Source organism: Rana temporaria, chromosome 1 (genome assembly GCF_905171775.1).
Source record: "Rana temporaria chromosome 1, aRanTem1.1, whole genome shotgun sequence".
NCBI lineage: Eukaryota > Metazoa > Chordata > Amphibia > Anura > Ranidae > Rana > Rana temporaria.
The window spans coordinates 569,351,615-569,368,190 of record NC_053489.1 but is presented as its reverse complement, the minus strand read 5'-3'; the positions used below and the strand labels follow the sequence as shown (position 1 = coordinate 569,368,190).

At 42.4% G+C, this 16,576-nt stretch overlaps 1 protein-coding gene across 1 annotated transcript in view; it reads left to right on the top strand.

Moving 5' to 3' along the window:
- PDGFRL (platelet derived growth factor receptor like) overlaps positions 1 to 16,576 on the top strand; it is a 155,078-nt gene that overhangs the window by 25,902 nt on the left and 112,600 nt on the right. The window contains exon 2 of the mRNA XM_040334592.1: positions 14,863 to 15,154. Within this exon, the coding sequence (XP_040190526.1) occupies positions 14,863 to 15,154 (292 nt within the window). The remainder of the gene's footprint in view (positions 1 to 14,862; positions 15,155 to 16,576) is intronic.

Below are 16,576 nucleotides of genomic sequence, written 5' to 3'. Positions count from 1 at the left end.
ATCCCCACAACCCTTGCCCGGTGGTTGTGGGGTTCTGCGGGCGGAGGGCTTATCGGAATCTGGAAGGTTTTAATAAAGGGGACCCCCCAGATCCTGCCCCCCCCTATGTGAATTGGTAATGGGGTACATTGTACCCCTAGCATTTCACAAAGAAAGTGTAACAATTGTAAAAAAAAAAACACACAGACACCGTTGGGAAAGGCATTTATAAAAAAGAAAAAAAAAAAAAGATTTCAGCGGTGGTAATCCACTTTCGGTCTCCGCTCCAACTCTGTCGGTATCCTGCGATGGGTGATCTCCTCTCTGGGTTCAAAGTTGAGAAGGTCTCCTCTTCATCCAGGTCCAGGATCCAGCGATGAGATGTCCATCCAGCGCAGCGCATCACCTGTCTCCACCAGAGACAGCCCAGGAATGACGCGGCTTCAGCAGTGACATCTCTTATGTAGTTGAGGGGGGGGCCACCCGTCATGTGACCCCGTCCCCCTCTGACGCAAGGAAAAACCCAGGCTTTACCAGTGATGTGATGTGTGACCCTGCCCCCATCTGATGTAATGCAGGTTACATCAGAGGGGGCTGGGGTTATCCGCACCTCATCTTCTCATCGCTGGAGATCGGAGAGGAGATCACCCATCGCAGGATACCGACAGCGTTGGAGCGGAGACCGAGAGTGGATTACCACCGCTGAATTTTTTTTTTTAATAAAGGACTTTTCTAACGGTGTGTGTGTGTGTTTTTTTTTTTACAATTGTTACACTTTCTTTGTGAAATGGTAGGGGTACAATGTACTCCATTACCAATTCACATAGGGGGGGCCGGAATCTGGGGTCTTCCAGATTCCGATAAGCCCCCCACCCACAGACCCCCACAACCACCGGGCAAGGGTTGTGGGGATGAGGCCCCTGAAGGGCCTGGTAATTAATTTTGGGGGGACCCCCACACATTTTTTTTTCTTTTTATGAATGACTTTTCTCTGTATTGCCGGGAGCCGACAATTCATTATAGTCGCTGTGATTTTAAATGACCTTTTTTCCTTCAGAAATTACACTTTGTGCAGGGACAGTTCTAAGCACGGGAAAGAAGCGCTACTTCACAGGCATACTATACACACACCCCTAGGTACGAAATTTAAAGGAATATTTCACTTTTATTGTTTCACTTTAAGCATTATTAAAATCACTGCTCCCGAAAAAACTTCCATTTTTTAAAACTTTTTTGCATTGATACATGTTCCCTTTGGCAGGACCCAGGTCCCCAAACACTTTTTATGACAATAAAATATCTAAACATTATCTTTCAACACATAATTGGGACCCGTCTAATACCCTATTTTGGGGAATTAATAAGTTCATGCCGAACTGAAGGAGGAGCTCCCTGGTGAGAGAGATTTCTAAGCTAGAAATGGCTTGTATCCACTTAACCCCCGGACCATATTGCTGGTCAAAGATCAGGCCACTTTTTGAGATTCGGCACTGTGTCGCTTTAACTGACAATTGCGCGGTCGTGCGACGTGGCTCCCAAACAAAATTGGCGTCCTTTTTTTTCCACAAATAGAGCTTTCTTTTTTTGTGGTATTTGATCACCTCTGCGGTTTTTAGTTTTTGCGCTATAAACAAAAATAGAGCGACAATTTTGAAAAAATTGAATATTTTTTACTTTTTGCTATAATAAATATCCCCCAAAAAAATATAAGAAAACTATTTTTTTCCTCAGTTTAGGCCGATACGTATTCGTCTACATATTTTTCGTAAAAAAAAACGCAATAAGCGTTTATTGATTGGTCTGCGCAAAAGTTATAGCGTTTACAAAATAGGGCATAGTTTTATGGCATTTTTATTAATATTTTTTTTTACTAGTAATGGCGGAGATCATCGGTTTTTTTTGGTACTGCGACATTATGGCGGACACTTTTGACACATTTTTGGGACCATTGGCATTTTTATAGCGATCAGTGCTATAAAAATGCATTGATTACATTTTATGCCAATAAAACTTTTTTGTAAAAGAAGAATGCATTGATTACTATAAAAATGCCACTGGCAGGGAAGGGGTTAACACTAGGGGGTGAGGAAGGGGTTAAGTATGTTCCCTGGGTGTGTTTTAACTGAAGGGGGGGTGGACTGACTGGGGGAAATGACTGATCGCTGTTCATACATTGTATGAACAGAAGATCAGGCATTTCTCCCCTGACAGGACCGGGAGCTGTGTGTTTACACACACAGCTCCCGGTTCTCGCTCTGTAACGAGCGATCGCGGGTGCCGGGAGAGATGACGTATAGCTACATGATCTCGCCCAGCAGAGCCGACCTGCCGCCGTATAACTGCGGCGGCTGGTCGGCAAGCAGTTAAAGACCTACACACCATACGGCTTAAATATCGATACCGATGTAAACGCATTTATTAATAATGCCTAAGGTTATATACTGTTTTTCTATATATATTGTTTTTTTATATTGTAAAGCCTGGTTGTGTCAAACAAGGATGGGCGCCTTTTTTATATAATTTAACCTTATACATATATACACTAATGTTTTTCGTTTTTTTCCCCCTTTGTTTATAAAGGGGTCTTATTTAGATGTCACTAGATAAATATTAATAATATACACTGGCCTTTGGTAACTCTATTATTGGCCTAATATTAGAATTTTTTCTATATCTATGGTTGGTTCCAATTGGTTCTATATTAAGTGCACAATAATATATAAGATCACATGACTGCTATCTATTAGGTAGTATATACACTAGGTATATTTATATTATTTTTACACCATTTGACGTATGGATTAATATATCATTTTAAGAGGTTATTAATGTATCTCTCCTCTAGGGGTCGTTAGGTAGTAGCATGGGATTAGGCTGCTGGCCTGCCGTTGCTAACGTTTAAATTAAATATACATTTTTGGTCGTATTGAAAATTAGGTTGATACTTTCGTTCGATATCTGCCCGTTCCTATTTTATAATTTATTTTTTTGGATGATTGGCGCATAGCTAAATTTCAATCAGTGAGCCTTTACAGTGCCAACGTGAGCTGGATTGGCTTTTTTCCCATAGTTAATATGGAGTTTTTTCATTGCCACTTCCTTGTTTGTCAGAATGAGGCTTGGTTATTTATAGCAGTGAGTCAGTGTACTGCCCATCCCCGTTGAAAACGTCAACCTATGACGAAACGCGTCTGGAACGGTGTACAGTGACGTTACCGCGCTCAACATGAAGGAGGAAGGGCTCCAATAGTGCCGGCCGGCATTTGTCTTTTATATTCTTTTAGTTATCGATGTTTGTAAGTACGATTATTTCTATTTTAATTAAACCTTTCCAAAACGTTATAACGCTATGGTCCGCTCTTTTTAATATATGATCCATGGACCACACGTATGACAAGGGTATAGCGCTTTTACGATCCGAGGACACACTGCTGAGGCTCCTGTTAACCCAGTGTTTACCTGTGGACGGAACACAATTTTCACTGCTGGCTTTTTCTGTTGTATGGTAAGCTGCTTTCCATGTGGTGGCGGTCTTCACGGATGTTAAGCTCACTCGGGTGTTGTTTGTCCTGATCACGGATATCAAGAAATTTTTTGGACATTATTCAATTCATTAAATCTGTTTTTATATTTATAGGGTCATAATTCATATGTATAGCCCTATATCATAATGTGTACATTTACACTGATATTTTTATTTAGCTTCTGATTGCTAAAAATTTCTTGTTGGCGCAGTTTTTTTCTTACTTTTTATGACAATAACTTGCATATTAGCCTTTAAAATTAGCACTTTAGATTTCTCCCATAGACTTTTACAGGATGTTCTGCGGCTTTTCGAATATTCCGCGAACACCCCAAATTGTTTGTTGCCGAACAGGCAATGTTCGAGTCGAACAGGAGTTCGACTCAAACTTGAAGCTCATCCCTAGTGAGGATACGCAGTGCGACTTGCACATGCGCAGTAGGGAACCAGGCTGTGAAACTGCAAGGCTTCACTTCCTGATTCCTTACTGAAGATGCTAGCGCCTGCACCTGGGAGCCGAGGGACAAATCGGCTTTGGATGAGGACATCGCGGGTGCCCTGGACAGGTAAGTGTCCTAATATTCAAAGTCAGCACTGCACTATTTGTAGCTGCTGACTTAAATTTTTTTTTTATCGTCAGAACTCCACTTTAAGCTTAAAACACAATTTCTACATCTGGAAAGCATGCCACATGTTCCGTTTTGATGACTGTATCAATAAAGCATAATGTTGTGTCATTGGTACATAAAGTGAAGAGAAATCTCCCCTATGGAGACACAGATTACATTAGAAACCCAGTAGAGGTTCTATCCTAGGCTATCCTAAAAAAAAAAAAATGGTTTGTGTGTGTTTTCATATGCTATGGTAAGATAACGTAAGTGAGACACCAAAGGGTACCACATATTGGAAAAATGTGGTCTAGGTGTGTTTGTAAAGGTTCATATATGAAAGGCATAGTGAGAATGAAACATAGATTTTGGATGATCTAATACAGTAAGTAACAATATAGTAAAGGTATTTTTTAAATATGTCCCCCAACACAGGAGGATACAGCATCAGTAATGCTTCAAATGTTTTATCTATTCCTGGACATAAGTGCTACTCAGAGTACGGTTATGAAGAGAAAATTCAAGGACAAGTTCCTTTTAAAGTAAATGTGTTTCCTATTTTCTGCTGTTCCTGGTATGTGCCTTGCCGGGCGTTTAATGAGCATGAAGCGTTGTAACACACATGGCTCAGGCTCAGGCTAATCAAACACACGCTGCCATGCCTAGAAAATACATAACACACATTAATTCCTGAAGCCTCGTGCACACGCTCGGTTTTCTCAGCAAGAACCAGCAAGAAAACTGCTGGTAGAGCTTTCTTGCTGAGTATACCGTGCGTGTGTACGAGGCTTTCAGGTTTCTCGTCAAGAAAACTGCCCAGAATCTAAACGAGAAAAATAGAGAACCTGCTCTCTATTTTCTCGTCGTGATTCTCAGCAGTGCTTTTCTGTCGAGAAACCCAAGAGTGTTTACCTGTCGCCGTGGAAACCCGCGCATGCTCTAAATGACTTTGACGCATGCGCGGTAGCTTCCTAGGCATAGGTAGGGTGTAGCAAAATGGCGGCGACGGCATCGAATGTGAAGAGCGCATGCTTGTCGTAGTCGATGACATCACCTTTTGAATGGAGTGTCTGTACACTCGGCTGGCAAGAGATTCTTGCCAAGAATTACGTTTTTTCCTCACGAGATTCTGGGCCGTGTGTACAGGGCTTTAGACATGGTTTCAAAGCTATGCTATAATCGATTTAGACTGATGAAAACGGTCCTTCAGACCGTTCTCCTCTGGCGATCCTATCGTGTGTACGCGGCCTTATATATCATTAGGATTTTTTTTTTTACCAAAGGCATGTAACAGAATACGTTTTGGCCTAAATTCATAAAGATATTTGATTTTTTTTTTTTTATTTGAATATGTATAATATCATTAAGAAAAAAATATAGGTTTTATTTTTTTTCTAAATTTTCGGTCTTTTTTCGTTTATATAAAACCCAGTGATGATCAAATACCATCAAAAGAAAGCTCTATTTGTGTGGGAAAAAATACATAAATTTAATTTGCGCACAGTGTTGCAATTGCCAGTTAAAATAGCGCATTGCTGAATAGCAAGAAAATGGCCTGGTCATAAAGGGGGGGTAAGACCTTTTTGAGGGCAAAAAAAAGTTTTAAAAACGGTAGTTTTTTCTGGAGCAGTGATTTTAATGATGCTTAAAGTGAAAATTCCTTTAAATATCGTACCTGCTGGGTGTTACTATAATAAAAAAGTAATTTAAAACTGCTTGCGGCTTTAATGTAATGTCTGCAATATGGATGAAAATCATTGATAAAAATAGCATGGGTTTCCCCGCCCCACTCCCACCAGGTCATTTCCAGACCCTTTGGCCCTATATACTTTTAACAGCAGTATACAGGCGGTGCAAACAAGACAGGGACTGTAGGTTTGTTGTTAAGTAGAATCTGTTTGTAATTTTGAACTGGTACTTTTTTAAAGTGTAGCTCCAGCCAAAAAATCTATTTTTTAAGCGTGTTGGAAAACATAGAGAGGGGTTATCACCCCTGTAACGTTTGTTTTGCTGTCTGTGCGCATCTGTTCAGAAGATTGCACCTCACTTTCTGTCCAAATGACAAATGATTTTTTGAAAATTTGTTTTTTTTGGTGACCCTCAGCCTCCTAACTGTGTTTTAAAGGCTCAAATTCATATCTATGCGATGCATCAGAGTATGTGCCTTGCTGCAGAACAGCCTATTAATTTGAGAATGAACTGCCTGCCACCCCTCAATAGCACCAAAGTGCATGGGCCTTTTTTTTATTTTATTTTTTAATGCCGCTGTATCAAAATGCATGGTGCTTTTGTTAGCATACATTTTTATTTTTGTGATTTTTTTTTTATTTACACACACTGGCCCAGATTCAGGTAGATTTGCCCTTTAGTTGCACATGTGAAGAGCAGCTGATTTGCTCTGCGCTGGGGCAAATTGGAAAGATTGCCACCTGATTCAGGATTCCTTTTGTCTGCTAACTTGCTCCTTTGTAAGGCAAAAAGCAGGGCCTAAGGCAGCGCAAGTGAAAGTGGGTGTGCCCTATGCAAATGATCTTTTTTCCACACTATTTTCAGGGCAAATTTTGCCCACCTGCTTGCACTGAGCAAATAAATAGGGGCAGACCTGCGCAGGTCCTGTGCAAAATGACATCCTGCTTGTTACACCCCCCCTGAGAAAGGTAATTTTGCCCTGTTTTCTGAGATGGCACCTCCTGATAAGGAAAAAAAAAGAAAAGCAAATTTTGTCTCCGCTGAGATGGATATACTGCTTGCGGCACTGACGCGCCATACTGCCGTTCTTTTTGGTTCAGAGCGGAAGAATACCACCGTAGCCCAAAGGAGGGCAATATATGAGGCTATTACATTGGACATAAATGCCCTGGGCTTTGAGGACCGGACTTGGATGGACATCCAAAAATTTTTTACTGACATGCGTCGTCGAGTCAGGGACAAAATTGTCCTAATCAGAAAGCATAGCAGGGGCACCGGGAGGACCAGGCTGTTCTGTGCGACTCAATCCGGAGGAGGAGGTCATCTCTCAGAGTTTAGCGCTGGAGCAGGTGGAGGGACTGCCAGGCTATGACTCCACTGTTGGGGACTTGGGGACTGGTAAGTTTTTTTGTGTCTCATATCTGCTGTGTATCACGGGAGGGGGTAGAAGTGAACATATGAGGGGGTAGAAGGGAACATGTAACAAGTTTTTGTTTCTCATATCTGCTGTGTATCATGGGAGGGGGTAGAAGGGAACATATGAGGGGGTAGAAGGGAACATGTAACAAGTTTTTGTTTCTCATATCTGCTGTGTATCATGGGAGGGGTAGAAGGGAACATATGAGGGGATAGAAGGGAACATGTAACAAGTTTTTGTTTCTCATATTTGCTGTGTATCATGGGAGGGGGTAGAAGGGAACATATGATAAGTGTGTTGCTCCAGCAACATATTTTTTTTGTGTTATCCACAAATGTTGATGATGAGGCTGGGCCATCGTCGGCTGTAGGGCGACCCACGCCATCTCCAGAACATCATGGGGTCCAGTCAGGCCCCCTGCAGATACTGGGCATGTTGGTGGAGGAGGATATCGCCCATAGTCCATCTAGGGAGGAGGAAGTGGTGGAGGAGTCCATTATCCTCAACCTGGATGAATCTGTGTACCTCCAGGAGGATCCCACCATCCCTGACCTCCCCACCACCCCCCCGACCATAACGTCATCCCCCTCCAGTGTCCCTCCCTCCAGTGTGGCCCACTCCTCTTCTTCTCCCTCAGTTCGTGCCCCAGCCTCTCCTCCAAGAAAGGCTCTATGTAAAACTAGGGGTGTACCCTCCAGCCTCCGTGAAGGTCTGCAGGAGGAGCAGGCCCGGCAGACCCGCCATATAGGGGACATGGTGGGAGACTTGAGGCGGGTGGCGGACAGCCTGGCATCCTCCTCCTCCTCTCTGCAGCAGGCCCTCACCCTGCATGCTGACCGGGGGATACGAGATACTGAGAGCTTGGAGGAAGTCAGTGCCAACTGTGGAGCCATGGTCACCTGCATGGTTGAGCAGCAGGGCACCATCGCTTTGCTAACAGCGGAGGTGAGCAGGTTGGCAGGTGCGGTGGAGGCCAACACTGCTGCTGTGCGGGAGGAGGGGAGATTAACCCGGCAGCAGCAGAGGACCAATACCACCCGGCAGCTGCGGATGTTGGCCCAAACCAACAGCGTGCTCACCCGCCTGGCCAACGCCATGGAGGGCTTGCAGGCACCACCTGCCAGGAGTGAGGAAGTAGGGGTTGATGCTCCTCCCCCCCCTCCATCCCCACCCCATGCTCGATCCCCACCACAGGCTCCATCCTCAGCCCAGGCTCCATCCCCACCACAGGCTTAACCACGCAGACTGAGGAGCCAGAGCCGGGGCACCCTTGGCACAAGGATGTCCAAAAAAAAAAAATTATTTTCCTTTTATTTTTGTATTTTTTACCTATCCCTTGCTGCTCATATAATGAGCCTTTTCTATTTATTTTGATTATGCTTATATTTTTTTTTTTTTTTTTGGGGATATTTTTTTTTTGCTCAGATTAGGAGCTTTTCTATATTTAGTTTATGCTCAAAGTTTTTTTGTTTTTGTTTTTGTTTGTAGTCCCTACACACGGTGAGGAGTGCTGTAGTTTCTCTCCAGCTGACCTGTGGCCATCTGTTGCTAACTTGCCCCTGCTTTTATAAAGTGCAAATTTGCCCCGGCTAAACAGCTTGCGCGCTTTGGGAGCAAAATGCTCCTCACACGCACAAGTTTATGAATCAGTGGCAGTTCCTCATTTGCATATTTGCTGAGGAAAAACCACGAGAGCGCAAGTTGCTCCCTGAGCAAAATTGCCCCTTAATTGCGCCGGGGCAGAGAAACTGCCTCCGTGCAAAAATGGCACATTTCAGGCTTAGCTTGCTTTCTGGGTCACCCGCAAATTTGCCTGGGAGCAAATCCGTACTTGCGCGGTGCAAATCACACTTGCTCCCGCGCAAGTCGTACCTGAATCTGGGCCACTATATACATATATATATATATATATATACAGTGCCTTGAACTTTGGAACGAAATTTATTGGATTCTTCAAACTTTTTTAACAAATAAAAAACTGAAAAATTGGGCGTACAAAATTATTCAGCCCCTTTACTTTCAGTGCAGCAAACTCTCTCCAGAAGTTCAGTGAGGATCTCTGAATGATCCAATGTTGACCTAAATGACTAATGATGATAAATAGAATCCACCTGTGTAATCAAGTCTCCGTATAAATGCACCTGCACTGTGATAGTCTTAGAGGTCCGTTTAAAGCACAGAGAGCCTCATGAAGAACAAGGAACACACCAGGCAGGTCCGAGATACTGTTGTGGAGAAGTTTAAAGCCGGATTTGGATACAAAGAGATTTCCCAAGCTTTAAACATCCCAAGGAGCACTGTGCAAGCGATAATATTGAAATGGAAGGAGTATCAGACTACTGCAAATCTACGAAGACCTGGCCGTCCCTCTAAACTTTCAGCTCATACAAGGAGAAGACTGATCAGAGATGCAGCCAAGAGGCCCATGATCACTCTGGATGAACTGCAGAGATCTAGAGCTGAGGTAGGAGACTCTGTCCATTGGACAACAATCAGTTGTATGCTGCACAAATCTGGCCTTTATGGAAGAGTGGCAAGAAGAAAGCCATTTCTTAAAGATATCCATAAAAAGTGTTGTTTAAAGTTTGCCACAAGCCACCTGGGAGACACACCAAACATGTGGAAGAAGGTGCTCTGGTCAGATGAAACCAAAATCAAACTTTTTGGCAACAATGCAAAACGTTATGTTTGGCGTAAAAGCAACACAGCTCATCACCCTGAACACACCATCCCCACTGTCAAACATGGTGGTGGCAGCATCATGGTTTGGGCCTGCTTTTCTTCAGCAGGGACAGGGAAGATGGTTAAAATTGATGGGAAGATGGATGGAGCCAAATACAGGACCATTCTGGAAGAAAACCTGATGGAGTCAGCAAAAGACCTGAGACTGGGACGGAGATTTGTCTTCCAACAAGACAATGATCCAAAACAAAGCAAAATCTACAATGGAATGGTTCGCAAATAAACATATCCAGGTGTTATGCCGCGTACAGACGGTCGTTTTTTGTGATGAAAAAAAACGAAGTTTTTGAAAACATCATTTAAAATGACCGTGTGTGGGGAAAACGTCGTTTTATGTCTTCTGAAAACCGACAAAAAAAAATTCGAACATGCTCGAATTTTTTGTGTCGTTTTTCAAAACGTCATTTTTTTTGTCATTTAAAATGATAGTGTGTGGGCAAAACGACGTTTAAAATGACGTTTTTTAAACCCGCGCATGCTCAGAAGCAAGTTATGAAGCGAGCTTCAATGGAACAGAGTGCCGTCATACGTGCTGAACGTAACCGCGCTTTGCTAGAGCATTTTGAAAAAACGATGGTGTGTAGGCAACGTCGTTTTTGAAAATGAAGTTTCAAAAACGTTGTTTTATTTCATGATTTAAAACGTCGTTTTTTTCATCACAAAAAACGACTGTCTGTACGCGGCATAAGAATGGCCAAGTCAAAGTCCAGACCTGAATCCAATCGAGAATCTGTGGAAAGAACTGAAAACGGCTGTTCACAAACGCTCTCCATCCAACCTCACTGAGCTTGAGCTGTTTTGCAAGGAGGAATGGGCAAAAATTTCAGTCTCTCGATGTGCAAAACTGGTAGAGACATACCCCAAGCGACTTACAGCTGTAATCGCAGCAAAAGGTGGCGCTACAAAGTATTAACTTAAGGGGGCTGAATAATTTTGCACGCCCAATTTTTCAGTTTTTTATTTGTTAAAAAAATTTGAAATATACAATAAATTTCGTTCCACTTCATGATTGTGTCCCACTTGTTGTTGATTCTTCAAAAACAATTACAGTTTTATATCTTTATGTTTGAAGCCTGAAATGTGGCAAAAGGTCGCAAAGTTCAAGGGGGCCGAATACTTTCGCAAGGCACTGTATATATAATGTGTGTAAATAAAAAGAAATCACAAAAATAAAAATGCATGCTAACAAAAGCACCATGCATTTTGATGCAGCGGCATTAAAAGAATACAATTTAAAACAAGGCCCATGCACTTTGGTGCTATTGAGGGGTGGCAGGCAGTTCATTCTCAAATTAATAGGCTGTTCTTCAGGAAGGCACATACTCTGGGGCAGATCCACAGAGCGAGTATGCCGGCGTATCTACTGATACGCTGGCGTACTTTCAAATTTCCAGCGTCGTATCTTTGGTTTGAATCCTCAAACCAAGATACGACGGCATCTGGGTTAGATCCGACAGGCGTATGGCTTCGTACGCCTTCGAAACTTAGATGCAATACTTCGGCATCTGTTGGGTGGAGTTCTCGTCGTTTTCCGCGTCGAGTATGCAAATTAGCTATTTCCGACGATCCACGAACGTACGCGCGGCCGTCGCATTCTCTTACGTCGTCTCTAGTCGGCTTTTTCCGGCGTATAGTTAAAGCTGGTGTTTTGCGGCGTATAGTTAGACTTGGCATGTTAAGTATGGCCGTCGTTCCCGCGTTTATTTTTTTTATTTTTTGCGTAAGTCGTCCATGAATCGGGATGGACGTAATTCACGTCTATGTTAAAAAAATGACATCCTTGCGACGACTTTTAGCGCAATGCACGGCATGAAATTTAGGGACGGCGCATGCGCAGTTAATTCGGCGCGGGGACGCGCTTCATTTAAATGAAACACGCCCCCTAATCGCCGATTTGAATTCCGCGCCGTTATGCCGCTTGAGATACACTACGCCGCCGTAACTTACGGCGCAAATTCTTTATGGATTCGTTTAAAGCCAGGTAAGGTACGGCGGCGTAGCGTATCTCGGATACGATGCGCCGGGGCAGATCTTTGTGGATCTGCCCCTCTGTGCGTGTAGATAAAAAAAATGCATGCTAACAAAAGCACCATGCATTTTTTGGAGAATCGTGATCTTCATTCTAAGCAAAGGAATTGTGATTCTCATTTTTCCCAGAATCGTGCAGCTCTACTGCCTTTAGGAATTAATATGAGAAACACCATCAAATCTATTGACGTAGCTTTAGGTGCACACAGTACAGAGGACACAGACAGTACACCACATGAAAATACTGCAGCTAGCACAATCACCTGCCTGCCTGTCAGTAAATTAGGAAGAGCGGATCTAGCTAAACTCAATACAGTGTATAAATATATATACAACACCTGGGATGCATATATATCCTCTACACACTGTTAGCTGGATTCAGGATGGTGGGCGCATAGTTGCGGCGGCGTAGCGTATGGCATTTACACTACTCCGCTGTAAGTTTGCAAGGCAAGTACTGTATTCACAAAGTACTTGCCTGCTAAGTTACGGCGGCGTAGCGTAAATCGGGCGGGCGTAATGGCGCCTAATTCAAATTTAGCTGAGGGGGCGTGTTTTATGGTAATGGGGGGTGACCTTACGTGATTGACGTATTTTACAAACGGCGCATGCGCTGTCCGCCTACATATCCCAGTGTGCATTGCAGCAAAGTACGCCGCACGGTCCTATTGGTTTCGACGTGGACGTAAATGACGTAAATCCTTATTCACGGACGACTTACGCAAACGACGTAAAATTTTCGAATTTCGACGCGGGAACGACGGCCATACTTAACATTACTATTCCAGCTATTTGATGGAATAACTTTAGGCCTGATAATGCGTTACGTAAACGGCATATCTGTACTGCGTTGGCCGGGCGTACGTTCGTGAATAGGCGTATCTAGTGATTTACATATTCTACGCCGACCGCAATGGAAGCTCCACCTAGCGGTCAGCCTAAAAATTACACTTTAGGATACGACGGTGTAAGACACTTACGCCGCTCATATCTGAGCCTAATTTAAGCGTATCTGGTTTCCAGAATATGCTTAAATTAGCGCCGGCGCACATTCAGACTTAGGCTGGCGTATCTACTGATACACCAGCCTAAGTCTTTCTGAATCCACCTATGTAACTCTAACTGACTAGCCTGCCTGCCTGCCTGCTCTATCTAACTCCAAAAAATTACATTCTCTCTCTCTCTCTCTGTAAACCACCAACACACTACACAAGGCCGACTTCCAGGCAGCATTATATAGTGTGGGGCGTGTACTAAACCCTCTGAGCCATAATTGGCCAAAGCCACCCTGGCTTTGGCCAATTATGGCTCTCCGTTTTTTGCGCGCTGTGATTGGCCAAGCAAGCGCGTCATAGTGCATGCTTGGCCAATCATCAGCCAGCAATGCACTGCGATGCCGCAGTAAATGATGGGTCGTGACACGCCACTCGAATTTGGCGCGAACGGCCCAAAACGTTCGGAATTTTTACGAACGATCGAACATACGATGTTCGAGTCGAACATGAGTTTGACTCGAAAACGAAGCTCATCCCTACCAAGAACAAGCAGGAACTGAAGACAGTTGCAGTAGAGGCCTGGTAGAGCATCACCAGGGATGAAACCCAGCGACTGGTGATGTCTATGCGTTCCAGTCTTCAGGTTGTAATTGACTGCAAAGGATTTGCAACCAAGTATTAAAAAGTGAAAGTTTGATTTATGATTGTTAATCTGTCCCATTACTTTTGGTCCTTTAAAAAGTGGGAGGCACATATACAAACTGTTGTAATTCCTACACCGTTTACCTGATTTGGATGTGAATACCCTCAAATTAAAGCTGAAAGTCTGCAGTTAAAGCACATCTTGTTCGTTTAATTTCAAATCCATTGTGGTGGTGTATAGAGCCAAAAAGATTATAATTGTGTCGATGTCCCAATATTTATGGACCTGATTGTATATCTTTATATAGAAAAAATAATAAACCCAGTATACCAGCAAAAGAAAGCTCTATCTGTCACGACAAATAATATAACATTAATCTGGGTACATTTCTGCATGACAGAGCAATTGCCAGTCAAAGTATCAAAGTGCTGAAAAATGAAAAATGTCATGGTAACGAAGATGTAATAAAGTGTGGTACTCACGTCGCTAAAAACACTGCACAAGTACAGACAATATCTGTTGATTTGACAGAAATCTAGTTTGCCCGTAAAAATTCTGCTTGGGCTAGCAGATTGCTTCTGCTGTAATAAAATCTGACCTGCAATCCCAGGGCTATAGAACTCCATCTATACCCTGACGGTCTGTCTGTTCTACTTTCTGTCCCACTTCATGTGCATATATTCATTATTTTCTTTCCAAGCAACTGAATGCTGCTGCCTTGAGTCTCAGGAGCCTGCCCACACTGTGTAGGAAAAAGGCTCTTAGGAGATATAGTTCTGGGGGTGTGCCTACATCCTACAAATTGAGCTTTCAGCAGCTGCAAGAATTTTCTTTTGATGAAGAAACAGGGAGTAATAAAAGCTGCAAGAGAAAAGCTCTAGAGGTGGGAGGGAGGTTTAGGGGTTTGGGGGTTATGTCTATGCATACAGTACACCTTAACAAACACATAATTCTATGTCAAAAAGCATTTTTGTATTTTTGTTTTCCACTTTGCTAACTCATCTTTTTAATTATTTTTAGTTGGGTCAATGCTTTATACTTACATGGCATAAAAATTTCATTGCCATTGGACTTTATATATGTACACACGTGATCATCAATTGCAAAGGACAGCATTGGCCAATTGAAAATTAGCACCTGTATTTGATACACCATTGCTCTGCACCACTTGTTTTGAAATAATATGTGTTTTTTTATCATAGTAATTTATGTTTTTTTTTCTCTACTTTTATTTGTAGCACTTGGTCAACCTGCAGCTAAAGGTAAAAGGCCAAAAGAACCAGCAGAGAATAAGATTAAACCAGGGATAAAGAAACTGAAACCAAAAGTTACTAAATTAAAGGAATCCACAGAACCCTTCACCAAAGTGCAATCCATCATGACCCAAGTCATGGACAAAGGCCGTTTCCAGAAACCCCCACCTATGCTTACTATGTCTGCAGGGCAGAACGTGGAGCTGAGATGTAAAGGAGACAAAATAGCATGGAGCTACCCAGAATATCTGGACACATTTAAAGACTCCAGACTAAGGTAATGTAATAAAAATAAATACAAACTTGCAATACTGATGGTTTTATTAAAACATTCCAGGTGCCCACACATGAAACCTGGATTTCCTGGCTGCTCTCAAGCTAAGGCATGCTAATTTGTAAATGACAAATATTACCACAGCGCATACAGTGTATAACACATTCTCTGATAAACCCCAAAAAATGTATATAGATACAGTAAATAATAATCGTGATAAAAAACTGAGAAATATTCTAAATTCAGAAGTGAACCATTTTATGAACATCTATCCTCCACTGCTCGGTGTTTAAAATTTCATGATAAAAGTGCTGAAGGGCTCTAAGTAGACATGTCGTGAAGTGTGGCATACACCCCTCTTGCACCCCTACTCACCAGAAAAAATGGACCCTCAGCTTTACAGTCTGGGGTCAAACTCGCTTATATCTAGCGGTGGGGGTACCACAGATCTTCTCTTTTTCTTCTATACTCCTAACTTGCTGGTTCTACTGTATATAAAACTCGTATTTCCACCAGGCTCAATAAAAGAAGAGAGTTCTTATATAAAATTACACTTAAGCCACGTACACACGACCATTTTTATTGTTCTAGAAAAAACAACGTTTTTTTTTCGATGTGATTCTTGTCAAGCCTGCCTTGCCTACACACGATCGTGAAGAAAAACCACCTTCATTGGATTGTTTTCCACTTATGGACTGTTTATGATTTTTTGGTGTTACATTATTAAGATTGAATTCTATTTTGCACATGACACTTTTTTTTTTTTTTTGTACAACTAAATGTCATATATTGTTACATTATTTGGAGCACTGCTTATAATGAATACAAGTCCAAATAATGACGTGATTGAACTCAATCTGGGATTAAAAGTGTCCTCCGTGTATAGAAACTAACCTTCAGTGCTTGGATACTAGTGTACTATGTGGTATAAAAAAACAAAAGCAAAGCCAACATCCAGCAAATTCCACCAAGTGATGTTGAAGAAATCCAGTGCAAGTGAGCCTCCACCCACCAGAAACAAGGTATATGGGAGCTTAAATATAATCTCTATAACAGGTACTCCTCCTCGTTTCCTCTTGTTAACAGCATGGAACCCCTATTATGATATATGTAAAGAAAGAGGGCCAAGGGTGTACCACATCATATAAACTATAAATAAGAAAAGTAGGACTTAAGGGCGGACTTTAAAGGTACCAGAAAAGTAATCGACATAAATAGAAAAATATATAATTTTAATATACATAATTATAAACGTGAACAATATAACATTAAAAACATGGATATTGGACCATGGAACCCCCATCATAGGAACCAACAAACTGTATATAAGAGGCTCACCACAATGGCGGCTGCCACTCCGAGCACAGGGACACGGCAGCATTACGTCAACATGTAGGCCCCTCCCAACGCATGTTGTACACACGA